This window comes from Ascidia mentula, chromosome 5, assembly GCF_947561715.1.
Source record: "Ascidia mentula chromosome 5, kaAscMent1.1, whole genome shotgun sequence".
Classification (NCBI taxonomy): domain Eukaryota; kingdom Metazoa; phylum Chordata; class Ascidiacea; order Phlebobranchia; family Ascidiidae; genus Ascidia; species Ascidia mentula.
Window position 1 is genome coordinate 2468408 of NC_138570.1, and position 15860 is coordinate 2484267.

The window sequence follows — 15860 nt, forward strand, 5'->3', positions numbered from 1 at the left end:
TAGGGACAAAAAACAAAGAACGCTGGTATCACAAAATACCTATAGGGTATTGCCGCAAAAGTTCAGACTATGTGTTGGGCGAGATACTGTGACGTCTATGTAGCAGCACTAGAATTTTCTACTTGCGGATTCCATTTCGTAGTTTCTACCGCAATTACGCAGAGGGTAATCGCTTATATACCATACGTTGAACTTCCTTTTAATATATTTTACTTCCATTCTGCAAGTACTAAAATCTAAAAAACTTAGATCAAATTCTAATATGGGCGAAACCTTTGTTAAAATCTAGAAAGGGCGTGAGAAACAAGAAATATAGCAACTAGTGAAAGGATTTTAGATTGATTTGTTGTTCAGTCATTCGTCGGCGACAAATGACTAGTACTTAAATAAGAAACAGCGCAGGGATCGAAAAATTCAATTTGTCTTATTTCAAGAAACACTCCGACGATTATTGACGTCATTTTTTTTTTTTTTGATTATTGACGTCATCATACGACAATAAGCAACAAAGGAGAAGAGCGACACCTAGAGTTTTCAACGGTATGCGATCAACCTCCACTTGTAGACGCGCTTGGGCAATTATACGAGAAATCGATACATGGGCATCAGCTACAGTCACACAATTAATATCTACTGATAAAAGCCGAGAAGCAGTAATACTGTTGAGTGATTGCAAGACAAAAGAGAGTTCAAACATCGTGTATAACATACAACATGTAAACTGCACAAAGCACGAACAAAACAATTGTTGGTGTAATGGCTTGTTTCAAACAAACAACTTATATAACTGTCCTGTGGATTAACACTTGCACTTTTGTCACCACTGGCCATGCGTAATGATCGTAAACAATTTGCGTATTCTGCAATCTTAGACTCGTTAGTTACACTTTTTGCATAGCGACACAAAGTACGCAGTTCAAGGCCACTGTTGTGTGACTTTGAAGCCAGAGTTAGGAGGTGGAGCTGTCATCGTTTTCATCCGAGACTGGTTTGTTTTCTGTCGTCGCTTCGCTGTTACTAGTATCCAGTTTGTCGTATAAATCTCTGCCGGTTTTGATGCTGGTGGGGCGTGCAGTGTCTTCGGCAGGCTACGGAACGAGATCGCGGTATTTAAAAAATCCAATCGCGTAATAATTCGAAGCTTAAAGTTGGGTGAAACCTACAGTCGCATCTCTCAAACTCAGAGCGCGCCCAGCAAAAAAACACTTTACCTCGTTCTGTCGTCTTCGTCGGTAAACAACATATCCGACTGCAGCAGCGACAAGCAACACCCCGAACAATACCATGACAACGATGAAGGGTATCAGCCAGCTAGCTAACCCTGAAAACAATACACAGGCCGTAAATAATGTGAGTGGTCGGTAAGCATCCAGTTCTGCCATAGGAAATTAGGGCCCGATTAAACAAAAATGAGGGCCCTATATTTTCCCAAAAATAGAGACCAAACACAATTTCAACTGGTCTTAAATTTTTTCATGGTAAATTGCGGGCACTCATTTTTTGAGTCGCGTAAAGATTAGGCCAGATATGTCAAATGTGCCTATATGATCGGGCCTGTTCATAATCACCACCACTCCACACAAGATATATGTAGGCTTTCGTTTTATTCTTTGCAGATTGTAGAGCTAACCTCGAACCTAAACTAGTCCAACAAATGGCTTTTGGGACTTTAAATTATGACAGTCTTCATAAAATGTAACATTGCAAGCTTACACTTAAGTTTGATAACTTGCATACTAAGGAACGTTTTGCACCCATTAAAAAAGTTTAGAGAGCATCGCTCCCATATTGGATGCTATAGCGAGCAAAAAAAGCACGAAACAACAGCGGTATAATCAAGAATGATCGTTGGGGAAAACAATTATTTGACAAAACGCAACTTACCGGCTATCGCCACACAAGCAGATCCGCTGTCATGCAACCCAGGGTTACAGAGACACTGGTAGTTTCCAATTGTATTATTGCACCATCTGCCAGGTGGGCATATGCTGGCATTTACGCACTCGTCGATGTCGAAGCAGTTGGATCCATTGCCGGAGAAACCACCACGGCAAACGCAAGTGGAGTTGCAGGATGTTTCCGAGCAGTCCGCGTTTCTGTTGCACGGATTCTCCGAACATCGACTATGCTCGCAATGCGTTCCATTGCCAGTTGAACCGTTACGACACAAACATTCGTAGCTCCCCAAGTTGTTTCGGCAATCCGCGCATTCGTGACAAGGAAAGACGGGCGCACTGCACTCATCGACGTCAATACAGTCCGTACCGTTAGGAATATAACCGCTTCTACACGAACACGAGTAATTCCCGGGTAAGTTTGTACAATTCGCGTTTGAGTGACAAGGCGTCTCCGCGCACTCGTCCTCATCCACGCATAAAGTTTCATTTGCCTGGAATCCGCCACCACACACACAAGTGTAGCTGCCTAGGGTATTGTTGCATGTTGGATGACGGTGGCAGACGTCGTAGGATGTTCCGTCTTCTGGACACGGATTAAACTCACTTGCGTTGCTGATACACACGCTGGAATTGATCATACATTCGTCCAAGTCTTCACAATGAGTGCCGTTGCCTGCAGTGGATCGTGTTTATTATTTCGCTGTTTGGACATTTGGATAGACGAAGTTAAATTTTTTTAAAAGTTCATACGTTGTTAATTCTTTCATACAAATTATTTTAACATTTACAGTAAGGCCGAAACAGGAAGTTTGATCACTTTTAGTTCATATTTCGAAACATCAACCAAGTTTGACTAGTTTGTTAAACGTTTCCCCTGTGAGGAGGTAATTGGATCCAAATATTATTTTATCTTAGAGTAGACTTACTAAAATATCCAATCAACAAGCAACTTTTGATAATTTATTTAAATTCTCCCCTTTGTCATATATATGTACCAAGGGCCGAGGTAAGGCCATTTTGTGCCAGTTGAAGTCACTTTAAAAAGCCATCATTATAAAAATGTTTTGGTTCCAGCAACCCTAACCGCTGTTTTGATATTACTGTGTAATAACAGATAAAAGCCGGTGTAGTTTTAAAAAACAAGTTCTGCTTCCCGTTAAGGTTAAGCGCCCTAAACAGTCGCTTAGTTACCCTTCATTGAACACGCCAACCCTGGTTATACCTGTGAATCCAACCCCACAAACACACGAATAGTTTCCAGGATGGTTCGAACAAATGGCGTTTTCATCGCAAGGAATATTCAGACACTCATTCACATCAGCACAAAAACTCCCGTTATTTTGAAATCCGTCGTCACATACACACGTGTAGTTGCCCACTGTGTTGTTGCAAGTCGGCTGGCGGTGACAGAGTTGATAGGGCGAACCATCTTCTGGACAACGCAAGAATCCTGTGTTGTTGCTTGTGCATATATCAGGGTCCATAACACATTCGTTTATGTCGTCACACATCACGCCGTCCCAACTGAAACCAGTATTGCATACACAAGCGAAGCTTCCTATTGTGTTGTTGCACGAAAGGTTTCCAGGGCATGGATTTGTTTCCAGTATGCACTCGTTAATGTCAGTACAATTAGAGCCATTTCCAGTAAAGCCTACGTCACAATCGCAATCGAACGAGCCGTTTGTGTTGTGACAGTCTGCGATCGTGTCACACGAAAACGCTGCTGCGGGATCAATCAGGCGTGAGAAGTCACCGTCCGACGATTGGCAAATTTGGTCGCGCGCAGCAAATGACGTCACCGTGTCGCACTCGTCAATATCAACACACGTGGTTCCGTTGCCGTAGTAACCGCTGTTGCAAGTGCATTGAAATGTTTCCGAGCAGTTCCGGCACGTCGCGTTGGCATGACAACAATCTGTAAGGAAAGACAAGTGAATTTCAAATCCAGCAGAAGAAATTTATTTATTGACACCTATCCATAAAGAAAACAAATTCAGTTGGAGGTATGTAGACCAAGCAGTTACTTAACTGGCCACATTACTCATAATAGTCAGCGCATTCATTGTACTTGAAGGCTATTTTCGTGCTTGAATCTGGTCATACATTACCTTGAATTAATATAGTTGTTACTGGAGAACCACATAGATCGTTGCAGGCTGACACAGAAACTGTGTAATTCAAACAGTTCCCAATGTCCATTAACATCACACTTGTATCTGTGGATTATACAGAGTAATTAGAAACATATCTGATAAAAGTTAACATAACACTTTGCTAGAATAAAACAGGATTGTCTTACAACCTAGGCCCGATAATGACAAATTATTCACAGTACTAAATATAGAAAGAAGTGGACAAATATATTGACATTGTTTTTTTTAAGAAAAAAATTAATTTTTTCTACCTGTTTGTATGAGAGATGTATTTGCTACTAAAGATAAAATCTCTATAGAGAAGTTTGATGCTCCAGCAGTTGTTCCCCAAGAAATAAATACAAACGTACAGAAACTGGTAGCATCCAAACTTACAGTTCCCGGTCCTGGAAAAATGCTCAATGTTGAATTATTGTTTTACATTACACTTTATCATAATGTTCACGTTTGGAAGGCACCAAACAATATTTCTTGCAATAGTAATATGTAAGCTACAAGTCTTACTTGTTGTGATACTTTTCTCGACAGGAGGTCCAGTACCACCAGCGTTTCGCGCAGCCAGAGAAATGGTGTAAACCTGACCTGAAAGCAGCCCACTAACATTGTAACCTGTTGCATTCTGAGGAAGATTGATTTCCTAAAAAAAAGTAACACAGATGTTATTTTACACATTTTTCTCAAGAAAAGGTGAATATTAGGAAGTGCTTGTTAAAATAAAAAGAAATAATTCCATCTATATGTTACTGTTGGTATATAAAATGTCGAAAAACACTGGTTAGGTGTAACTAAAGTTTGGATAAACACATTCACACTATTCCACTTTTTCCATGATTAAGAGAAGGCTATGCGTTAGTTTACCATATTTCCACCAGCCACCACTCTCTTCTTCCGTGCTGTAACCAAGGAAACTATAATAACATAAGAAGTTGCACCAATAGCTGACTTCCACTCCAAAATCACATAGTTGGAACCAATTTCCCTGATACCAAATCCACTCACATCACCAGGAGCTTAGGAAAAAGAGACACAGGAAAGGTGTTAGTAATGGTAACACATGTTATGCACAAAGTTGAATTTGTGGACAACCAAAAAATACACTATGTTAACAAGCAAATGATTTTTCCTTCGTCAATAATGCCAAACAAGCTAAAAATTTACAGTCTATCAAAGTAAAAAAGCATATTCTACCACAAAGGAAACATACTACCTGTTAGTTGGTACATTACGTCGCTGGTTAAATTCCCACCATATACAGAAGCAACAATGGAGTAATTTGTGGAAGGTTCCAAACCACCTATGACTTCTAAATCACTGGTAACATTTTCCAAAACCTGACGGTCTCCAGTTGCAGTGTTAACAATAATTAACTACAAATAATTAATACATAAAAAAATACATTGCCAATGACCAAGAAATGTATCCAACCAACCGTGTGGAAAACTCTTGGATCGCGAACCAAAAAGTTGACCGCAAACGAAGAAGAGTTAACAGAGTCAGGGGTGATATCAGGCTTCAAGATTCCTGAAGAAGAAATTTCAAATACAAACAAACAAAAGGCATACAAGAGCATCAAACCAACCTGAGCAATTAATGCCATCACCAACATAATTTGGAAAGCAATAACAGTCATAGCTGCCAACTGTGTTATTACACACAGCATTAGGGCTACAGTTATCTTGTCCTAAAAGACATTCATTAACATCTTGACACAATGTTCCATTTCCAGAGAATCCAGGATCACATGTACAGCTAAAACTACCAGGTAAATTCGTACAATTTGCATTAGGGTCACATGTTGATGGAATGTTGCATTCATCAATATCTTGACAAAATGTTTCATTTCCAGTATATCCAGGATCACATGTACAGTTAAAACTGCCCGGTAAATTAGTGCAATTTGCATTAGGGTCACATGTTGATGGAATGTTGCATTCATCAATATCTTGACAAAATGTTTCATTTCCAGTATATCCAGGATTACATGTACAGTTAAAACTGCCCGGTAAATTCGTGCAATTTGCATTAGGGTCACATGTAGATGAAGATAGACACTCATCAATATCTTGACAAAATGTTTCATTTCCAGTATATCCAGGATTACATGTACAGTTAAAACTGCCCGGTAAATTCCTGCAATTTGCATTAGGGTCACATGTTGATGGAATGTTGCATTCATCAATATCTTGACAAAATGTTTCATTTCCAGTATATCCAGGATTACATGTACAGTTAAAACTGCCTGGTAAATTCGTGCAATTTGCATTAGGGTCACATGTAGATGAAGATAGACATTCATCAATATCTTGACAAAATGTTTCATTTCCAGTATATCCAGGATTACATGTACAGTTAAAACTGCCCGGTAAATTCCTGCAATTTGCATTAGGGTCACATGTAGATGAAGATAAACATTCATTAATATCTTGACAAAATGTTTCATTTCCAGTATATCCAGGATTGCATGTACAGTTAAAACTGCCCGGTAAATTCGTGCAATTTGCATTAGGGTCACATGTTGATGGAATGTTGCATTCATCAATATCTTGACAAAATGTTTCATTTCCAGTATATCCAGGATTACATGTACAGTTAAAACTGCCCGGTAAATTCGTGCAATTTGCATTAGGGTCACATGTAGATGAAGATAGACATTCATCAATATCTTGACAAAATGTTCCATTTCTAGTATATCCAGGATTACATGTACAGTTAAAACTGCCCGGTAAATTCCTGCAATTTGCATTAGGGTCACATGTAGATGAAGATAGACATTCATTAATATCTTGACAAAATGTTTCATTTCCAGTATATCCAGGATTGCATGTACAGTTAAAACTGCCCGGTAAATTTGTGCAATTTGCATTAGGGTCACATGTAGATGAAGATAGACATTCATTAATATCTTGACAAAATGTTTCATTTCCAGTATATCCAGGATTACATGTACAGTTAAAACTGCCCGGTAAATTCGTGCAATTTGCATTAGGGTCACATGTAGATGAATTTAGACATTCATCAATATCTTGACAAAATGTTTCATTTCCAGTATATCCAGGATTGCATGTACAGTTAAAACTGCCGGGTAAATTCGTGCAATTTGCATTAGGGTCACATGTAGATGAAGATAGACATTCATTAATATCTTGACAAAATGTTTCATTTCCAGTATATCCAGGATTACATGTACAGTTAAAACTGCCCACTAAATTCGAGCAGTTTGCATTAGGGTCACATGTAGATGAATTTAGACATTCATCAATATCTTGACAAAGTGTTCCATTTCCAGTATATCCAGGATTGCATGTACAGTTAAAACTGCCTGGTAAATTCGTGCAATTTGCATTAGGGTCACATGTAGATGAATTTAGACATTCATCAATATCTTGACAAAATGTTCCATTTCTAGTATATCCAGGATTACATGTACAGTTAAAACTGCCCGGTAAATTCCTGCAATTTGCATTAGGGTCACATGTAGATGAAGATAGACATTCATTAATATCTTGACAAAATGTTTCATTTCCAGTATATCCAGGATTGCATGTACAGTTAAAACTGCCCGGTAAATTTGTGCAATTTGCATTAGGGTCACATGTAGATGAAGATAGACATTCATTAATATCTTGACAAAATGTTTCATTTCCAGTATATCCAGGATTACATGTACAGTTAAAACTGCCCGGTAAATTCGTGCAATTTGCATTAGGGTCACATGTAGATGAATTTAGACATTCATCAATATCTTGACAAAATGTTTCATTTCCAGTATATCCAGGATTGCATGTACAGTTAAAACTGCCGGGTAAATTCGTGCAATTTGCATTAGGGTCACATGTAGATGAAGATAGACATTCATTAATATCTTGACAAAATGTTTCATTTCCAGTATATCCAGGATTACATGTACAGTTAAAACTGCCCACTAAATTCGAGCAGTTTGCATTAGGGTCACATGTAGATGAATTTAGACATTCATCATTATCTTGACAAAGTGTTCCATTTCCAGTATATCCAGGATTGCATGTACAGTTAAAACTGCCTGGTAAATTCGTGCAATTTGCATTAGGGTCACATGTAGATGAATTTAGACATTCATCAATATCTTGACAAAGTGTTCCATTTCCAGTATATCCAGGATTGCATGTACAGTTAAAACTGCCTGGTAAATTCGTGCAATTTGCATTAGGGTCACATGTAGATGAATTTAGACATTCATCAATATCTTGACAAAATGTTCCATTTCTAGTATATCCAGGATTACATGTACAGTTAAAACTGCCCGGTAAATTCCTGCAATTTGCATTAGGGTCACATGTAGATGAAGATAGACATTCATCAATATCTTGACAAAATGTTTCATTTCCAGTATATCCAGGATTGCATGTACAGTTAAAACTGCCCGGTAAATTCGTGCAATTTGCATTAGGGTCACATGTAGATGAAGATAGACATTCATTAATATCTTGACAAAATGTTTCATTTCCAGTATATCCAGGATTGCATGTACAGCTAAAACTGCCCACCAAATTCGAGCAATTTGCATTAGGGTCACATGTAGATGAAGATAGACATTCATTAATATCTTCACAAAATGTTTCATTACCAGTATATCCAGGATTGCATGTACAGTTAAAACTGCCCACTAAATTCGTGCAATTTGCATTAGAGTCACATGTAGATGAAGATAGACATTCATTAATATCTTGACAAAATGTTTCATTTCCAGTATATCCAGGATTACATGTACAGTTAAAACTGCCCACTAAATTCGTGCAATTTGAATTAGGGTCACATGTAGATGAAGATAGACATTCATTAATATCTTGACAAAATGTTTCATTTCCAGTATATCCAGGATTACATGTACAGTTAAAACTGCCCACTAAATTCGTGCAATTTGAATTAGGGTCACATGTTGATGAATTTAGACATTCATTAATATCTTGACAAAATGTTTCATTTCCAGTATATCCAGGATTACATGTACAGTTAAAACTGCCCACTAAATTCGAGCAGTTTGCATTAGGGTCACATGTTGATGAATTTAGACAATCATCAATATCTTGACAAAGTGTTCCATTTCCAGTATATCCAGGATTGCATGTACAGTTAAAACTGCCCACTAAATTCGTGCAATTTGAATTAGGGTCACATGTAAATGAAGATAGACATTCATTAATATCTTGACAAAATGTTTCATTTCCAGTATATCCAGGATTACATGTACAGTTAAAACTGCCCACTAAATTCGAGCAGTTTGCATTAGGGTCACATGTTGATGAATTTAGACATTCATCAATATCTTGACAAAGTGTTCCATTTCCAGTATATCCAGGATTGCATGTACAGTTAAAACTGCCTGGTAAATTCGTGCAATTTGCATTAGGGTCACATGTAGATGAATTTAGACATTCATCAATATCTTGACAAAATGTTCCATTTCCAGTATATCCAGGATTGCAAGTACAGTTGAAACTGCCCACTAAATTCGTGCAATTTGCATTAGGGTCACATGTAGATGAAGATAGACATTCATTAATATCTTGACAAAATGTTTCATTTCCAGTATATCCAGGATTGCATGTACAGTTAAAACTGCCAGGTAAATTGATACAAGTTGCATTGGAGTCACATGTAGATGGAATGTTGCATTCATTATTATCTTGACAAGATGTTCCATTTCCAGTATATCCAGGATTACATGTACAATTAAAACTGCCAGGTAAATTGGTACAAGTTGCATTGGAGTCACATGTAGATGGAATGTTGCATTCATTATTATCTTGACAAGATGTTCCATTTCCAGTATATCCAGGATTACATGTACAGTTAAAACTGCCAGGTAAATTGGTACAAGTTGCATTAGAGTCACATGTGGATAGAATGTTGCATTCATTATTATCTTGACAAGATGTTCCATTTCCAGTATATCCAGGATTGCATGTACAGTTAAAACTGCCAGGTAAATTGGTACAAGTTGCATTAGAGTCACATGTAGATGGAATGTTGCATTCATTAATATCTTGACAAGATGTTCCATTTCCAGTATATCCAGGGTCACATGTACAGTTAAAACTGCCTTCAGTATTTGTACAAGTTGCATTAGGGTGGCAATTATGAGTGTTTTCAGTGCATGGATTTGTATCTGAAAAATAATGAAACCTTGCCCCCTCTGCACAAAGTTGACATTTTTTATTGGGGCATTTGTTTTTAGTTATAATTGTATCCTTTATCAGTTTATTCACTTCTTGTATTTAGGAAAATGTCAATAAGATGTAAGTAAACCGTTTTATTTAGTGGTACGAACAAATCTGCCCTTTCTTGCTACATATCGAAAATTACTATTTTCGTAGTTTAAATTCTATTTCAATAAGTACAGAAACTGACAGTTAAGCCATTTACATAAAATTAACATTTCTGTTTTTTTTATGATAAAATGTTGCACTGACGTTTGTTCATCAGTCACTGTTTGTGTGAAATTTTGGATTCTTGTATCGAGTTAAGTAAATATATTGAATTAACTATAGTGGTTTATGTTAAGCAAGTAGTAAATTGTAAAGCAACAGTATGAGAGTGCATGGGATGGGCAGTTAATTGTATTACAGTGAATGAAGGGGCCCAAGACTGTGGTCTGAAACATTCCATAAACTGTCCGAGTTGATCCAGTAACTGATATTTCATATGTGTCTCCAGCTGTTAGATTTGGAAACACAACCTGGTGAAATAAGTTCATAAAAACACCTGCACAATTGTATAGTGAAATTATATTTTGCTGTATCATTCTGTATTTAGACACAGATTTCTTCCACATAAATGTGGTTACTAATTGTATTCAAGCAATGTTTAATAAATAACACATTTTTTGAATAAAAATAAATTTGTGTAATGATAAACTTTAAAAGAACCAAGATAACCTGGTATAATTCAGAACTGTCGACTACAACTTCATTTAAAGTTACAAGACTTCCATTGACAGTAATATCAAACTGAGCAGCACGTGCAAGAATGCTTGAGGTAAATGTTATGACAAGTTGGTTATTAAAGGATGTCACATTGAGTTGTGATGGTAACAGTACTGGTGGACCTGAAAATATAGAAAGAATAAAAACTAACAGATTATTGCAAAGTAAATGAAATATGTTTGTGTGGAACCAAACAAAACATCACTTAGTGATTTCAATAATACTATTCAAAGGGTAGTTGTATTACATTCAAATTTTGTCTCTCATGTCATGGAGTTGAGAAAACATTCCAAAAGCAACAATATTGTTTTGATTCGACAATACCTGCAGTAGTTAAAAATGTGTATTTGTGTTGGCTCGATGCTGAGTCATCTGCTGAATATCGTCTGTCATAGTTGTTGGACCGATTAAGACCACTGCATGCCTGGTACAAATAGTTTTGGCCAATTGCATATATTTCACCAGGGAGGAACGAAACACTTAGATTTCCACCTGTAACTGTAAAAATCACAAAATAAGCAGAGTTTGAATGAAAAAGTTGAAAGAGACCTTACCATTTACATAAGTTTCAGTGACAGTCAGTTCTTTTAAGCCTTGAGCCACATCACTCTCATTAGGTCCAGCAGCAAGAATTATACCAGAAGCCACAATACCAAATTTGTCATAGACTGTCAGTACTTCAGAAGCTTGGCTGCCTTGGCAAGTGGAATTTAAAAATATAAGAATCATAGTACGCGATATATTTCCTGCAATGTATTCCCCATTTTGAGATCCTGCAAAAGTTAATGTACTTTAGTCAATACTAATGCATGATTGGACACTGTCCAAAGGTTTTACAGGTACATACAATATAGTCTATATATCTGCTCTGAAATTCATTTTACAAATGTTTCGATCGCAACTACAAACATTGACATTGATTGTAGTTGGAATTGAAACGTTTGCGAAATGAATTTTAGAGCAGTAGTACAGGCATTTGTTGTAAAAAATGAATTTACCATAATTCTGCACAACTGAGTTTTTATAAAGTGATGCATTAGCAGCTTCTAAGTTGAGGGTGGAGATATTGGGTGAAAGGTTTTGATCGCTTAAGAAAATCTCGTGTTGACAAAGCGTAGTGTTAGTTAATGTCGGAAGAATTTTGATCCCAGCCACATTGCTCGACAATTTCCGATATGCCTCAAGTAGGATAGATGAATTGCAGTTTCCAGGCAACAAATCAACTGCTCCAAATGCAGATATCATATCTGTAAATCATATTTTTAGATGTTGGAACTTTGTAGAGATCAAACTGTGTATTTTTGCTGGTGTTAGTACTAATATAAATTATTTACACCAGGGATCCCCATCCTTTTGCACTACAGACCTGTAATGTAGATAAACATTATTTAATGGACTGGCCATCTAAGACATAGTTTTTACCAAATAATGTCATGCATAACAACAAGTTTTGGTGTGAAGATATTTTCTGATTTGTCCTTTCTGTACCTACTGGGTATAAATAAGTTATAGACTGGTACTGGTCTATATAATAATGTTTTTTTCGCCCATCTATTTATGAAAGTGAAAATACAAAGCTCTGGGCTGTCAAAATTTTAAATCAGAACATTCAAAAGTAACTCTGTATTGGTTAATTTCGCAATAAAATTAGTTACTATATACCTGTGGTTACAGACTTAACAGAACCATAGGGACTTTGAATAACAGTATAGGCATTTCCTGCAAGTTCAGATGCTCTTGCTTGTGCATTATAGTTTGAATTTGGAGACAGGCCCGTGACTCTGAATAAAAAACAAATAACAATACACAACCAACCATAATTTTTAAAATAATAAGGAGGTAAGTTCACTGACATCACAGACAAGTTCAATCAATGCTTTCACCCGAAAAAATGTATGTAAATTTTTTGTTGGCTCAACAAAGTTTAGGCATTCCAAATTTTTGTATCATATAATTTCATTCTAAATAAACAATCCGTACACACATGGACATTAAACATCAAACAAATAATAACATAGGCAACAATACTATGAAACTGACACAGACAAATTAATTTAATTGCACTAACAAAACTATTAACTTTACATACATCGTTACATAATAGGAACCAACAACATTATCTGGTACTGTAACAACTCTTGTATCATCATCATTGTTTGCATTCGTAACTTCCACTTCATAAGCAGTAACTCCTGGAATTTGCTCCAAAAATATTGTAATGAATGTAGGAGTTGTAATAAAAGACAAAATCTCCACTCCATTTGGGGCTAAAAATGACAAATATTTAATGTCATGCTTAAAAATACGCTTATATTTTCACCTGTTCTTGCTGTAGTTTCAAAAACACTGGAAACAAAAGTACCATTGATTGCAGAGACAGATACCTTGTAAAAAATGTTACTTCTTCTGCCTGTGACCTATGTGGCAATGATCAAAGAAAAATTGCATGTCCACACACCTTATGTATTTTTTCTATACACCATTTTCTACATGTTACACAATAATGCAAAACATAACCAATATGCACGCTGAGCAAATCGTTTAATATCTCAAAAACAATTTTGAATGTGTCTGTCACTGGTTAAACTTACAGGTAGATTTGTTGTGGTATTAGTTGATATTGTTACACTGTCACCAGGTGTGTGAAATGCAACCACGGACACATTATAGAATACAGCACCGAGAACTGGCGTGATGTCAAGGGTAAAGTTGTTTGTGTTCTGGTTGGAAACGTTCACTGACGATGGTGCTAGATCGAAAATTCGTAACTTTACATCAGAAAGCACACAATTAAATTCAGTTAATTAGTCACGTTACGTGGTTTGGACCAACGTATTGACAAATGTATTTCCCTTAATATCTGGAATACTTATATAATGATTCCATATGCTTAATACAGTGTGTCTTCTGTAAAACACACTGGTATACGTGAGAATAAACCAATGTTTACATTCATAACGTTATCAAATTTAAAAAGTGACGTTTGGGAAACTCCCTATTTTCAACTTCGTAAAGCAATGTTACAGCTTTTTAAAATTTCTGCCCTTTCGCAATAAAACAACAAATCTGTACAATTTTTTAATCGCTTATGTTGGAGTTTTTCTGAATATCCAACATCGTTTAAAAACAATTTGTCGTCAAGCACACGTCGTATTTTGCTACGTTGGGCGATATTTTTAACCAAAATCTTTTCCCGCTTTAAATCCCAAAAGTTTCAATATTATTGGATTAAATTAAACAGACACAAATCGCCACAAAGTACTTTTACCCAGAGAAATGTCGCCCGTTGTTGGTGTCGTCGCCAAATATAGTAAACCGCAAAAAACAGACAAACCTGGCAACTGGCTGAAGACGGTTGTCGAAGTGGTGACAATTATGAATATTATGCAAATAAATCCACCGATCATTTTTTTGGCTGGTCAGAATTCAGCCATCTTCTCAAACGACTATTAGGATCGGCATCGCATCCTAGCTAAATTTACATTTTTACCATAAGAAACATTAGGAAACAATGAAGTTTCGACTAAAACGGGGCGGCAAACTTTCAGTATTTTTTTTTCAAAATAAAACATGCGCCAACCCCAAAGATGTGGTTACAAGAACGATAAATACAGGAATGATTGAATTTACACGAAAATATAATAACCATAGCGATTCCGTATAATATTAGATTTCTCAAATAATGTAAACATTTGCTACAGTTTCTCACAACAATTTGTGACACACCAGCAGTCGTTAATTTCTTACTAGAACGGGGCTCTGTTCCTGTTTACTTTTACTGGTTGTAATTCGTCCTAAAGAACACTAACGTATTGCTATACAGGAGACTGAGGAAATTCTACTTAGTTATGCGATTCCACTCTTTGCCTTTTGAAATCATGTGAATTTTGCCTTGAAAAATACAAAGTCCGTTTCTAGTCTAAATGCCCCCTTTTTCATCCAATATTAGCAAATGTTTCCAACCTTTTCTTGCTGATTGCTGGCAACCTTTGCCTTGAAAGGAATTGTGAAACAGCCCGAGTAACAACCGAAATTCTAAGCTAAATGCTACTCAGTGAACCATTACCCAACAAGTCTAGCTGTAGGCCTTCTTTATGTTAAGGTACTTACCCAGTCTGCAACCCCGCACCTTCGTTCGCACATAGTCACAAAAATAGTGCAAACTTTTTGCGTCCTGGAAAGTCCATACTTACGTTTACATAGATCGAAGCCATAATTACGTTACGTTTGTACTAAGTTTTGGATATTTAAACCCTTTTACTGCATGCTTATATGCCAATATTCGGGTTTTTTGAAGTGTGGCCTACCAATCAAAGCCAATTCATACGGGCTCGTTCGACACAGGGGACTAACGAATGTCAATAAAAGAGGGCCAAAAAAATCATTAACCCACCCAAAGAAATTTGATGTTAAGAAAATATTTAACTGTCCCAAAACGACAATTATAGTTGGGACAAGGCCGGCACTTTGTTATGGCAAAAATGTTCAGTCATTAATAAAGAACTATGACGTCAGGAGATTCGACGAAAAAAATCAGCACTACAAAAAACGCAATAATTTTTTTAAAGGTTGGGTGCTTTCAGCTCCCCCAAAAAAACGTGACCGGAGTTTTTCTGCGACCAGCAAACTTGTGGGTTGAGGCACAAAACCAGTAGACCGTTACGTTTACCAACTTGGTCGTGTGATGTGAACCTAGCCACAAAAAAACAAAGAACGCTGGTACAAAAAAAACCTAGGGCACTGCCGCAAATGTTGGGCGAAATACTGTGACGTCTATGTAGCAGCACTAGAATTATCCACTTGCGGATTCCATTTCGTAGTTTTTACCGCAATTACGTAGAGAA

The 15860-nt window shown here is 36.8% G+C and overlaps 1 protein-coding gene across 1 annotated transcript; it reads right to left on the reverse strand.

The window, feature by feature from the left end:
- Positions 1–125: 125 nt before the first annotated feature.
- Positions 126–14523, reverse strand: LOC145903610 (uncharacterized). Its single transcript, XM_082991704.1, has 21 exons — positions 14351–14523; positions 13608–13765; positions 13337–13433; positions 13106–13283; positions 12679–12797; positions 12015–12263; positions 11571–11789; positions 11341–11514; positions 10969–11138; positions 10658–10769; positions 5634–10199; positions 5484–5575; positions 5262–5421; positions 4913–5064; positions 4559–4691; positions 4306–4440; positions 4010–4117; positions 3121–3816; positions 1885–2571; positions 1212–1321; positions 126–1088 (listed from the first exon to the last, which is right to left on the reverse strand). The coding sequence occupies exons 1-21, from the start codon at positions 14421–14423 to the stop codon at positions 951–953; spliced, it is 8526 nt and encodes a 2841-aa protein (XP_082847830.1). The 5' UTR covers positions 14424–14523; the 3' UTR covers positions 126–950.
- Between the last annotated feature and the right edge of the window lie 1337 nt (positions 14524–15860).

What these genes read in the sequence shown, in the direction of transcription:
- LOC145903610 (XM_082991704.1), bottom strand. Translation starts at nt 14,423, where the DNA reads ATGATCGGTGGATTTATTTGCATAATATTCATAATTGTCACCACTTCG. An exon ending in ATCCAAGAGTTTTCCACACG is followed by an intron (nt 5,422 to 5,483) that starts GTTGGTTGGATA and finishes AATTATTTGTAG; the next exon opens with TTAATTATTGTTAACACTGC. An exon ending in TACATCTCTCATACAAACAG is followed by an intron (nt 4,118 to 4,305) that starts GTAGAAAAAATT and finishes TATAATCCACAG; the next exon opens with ATACAAGTGTGATGTTAATG.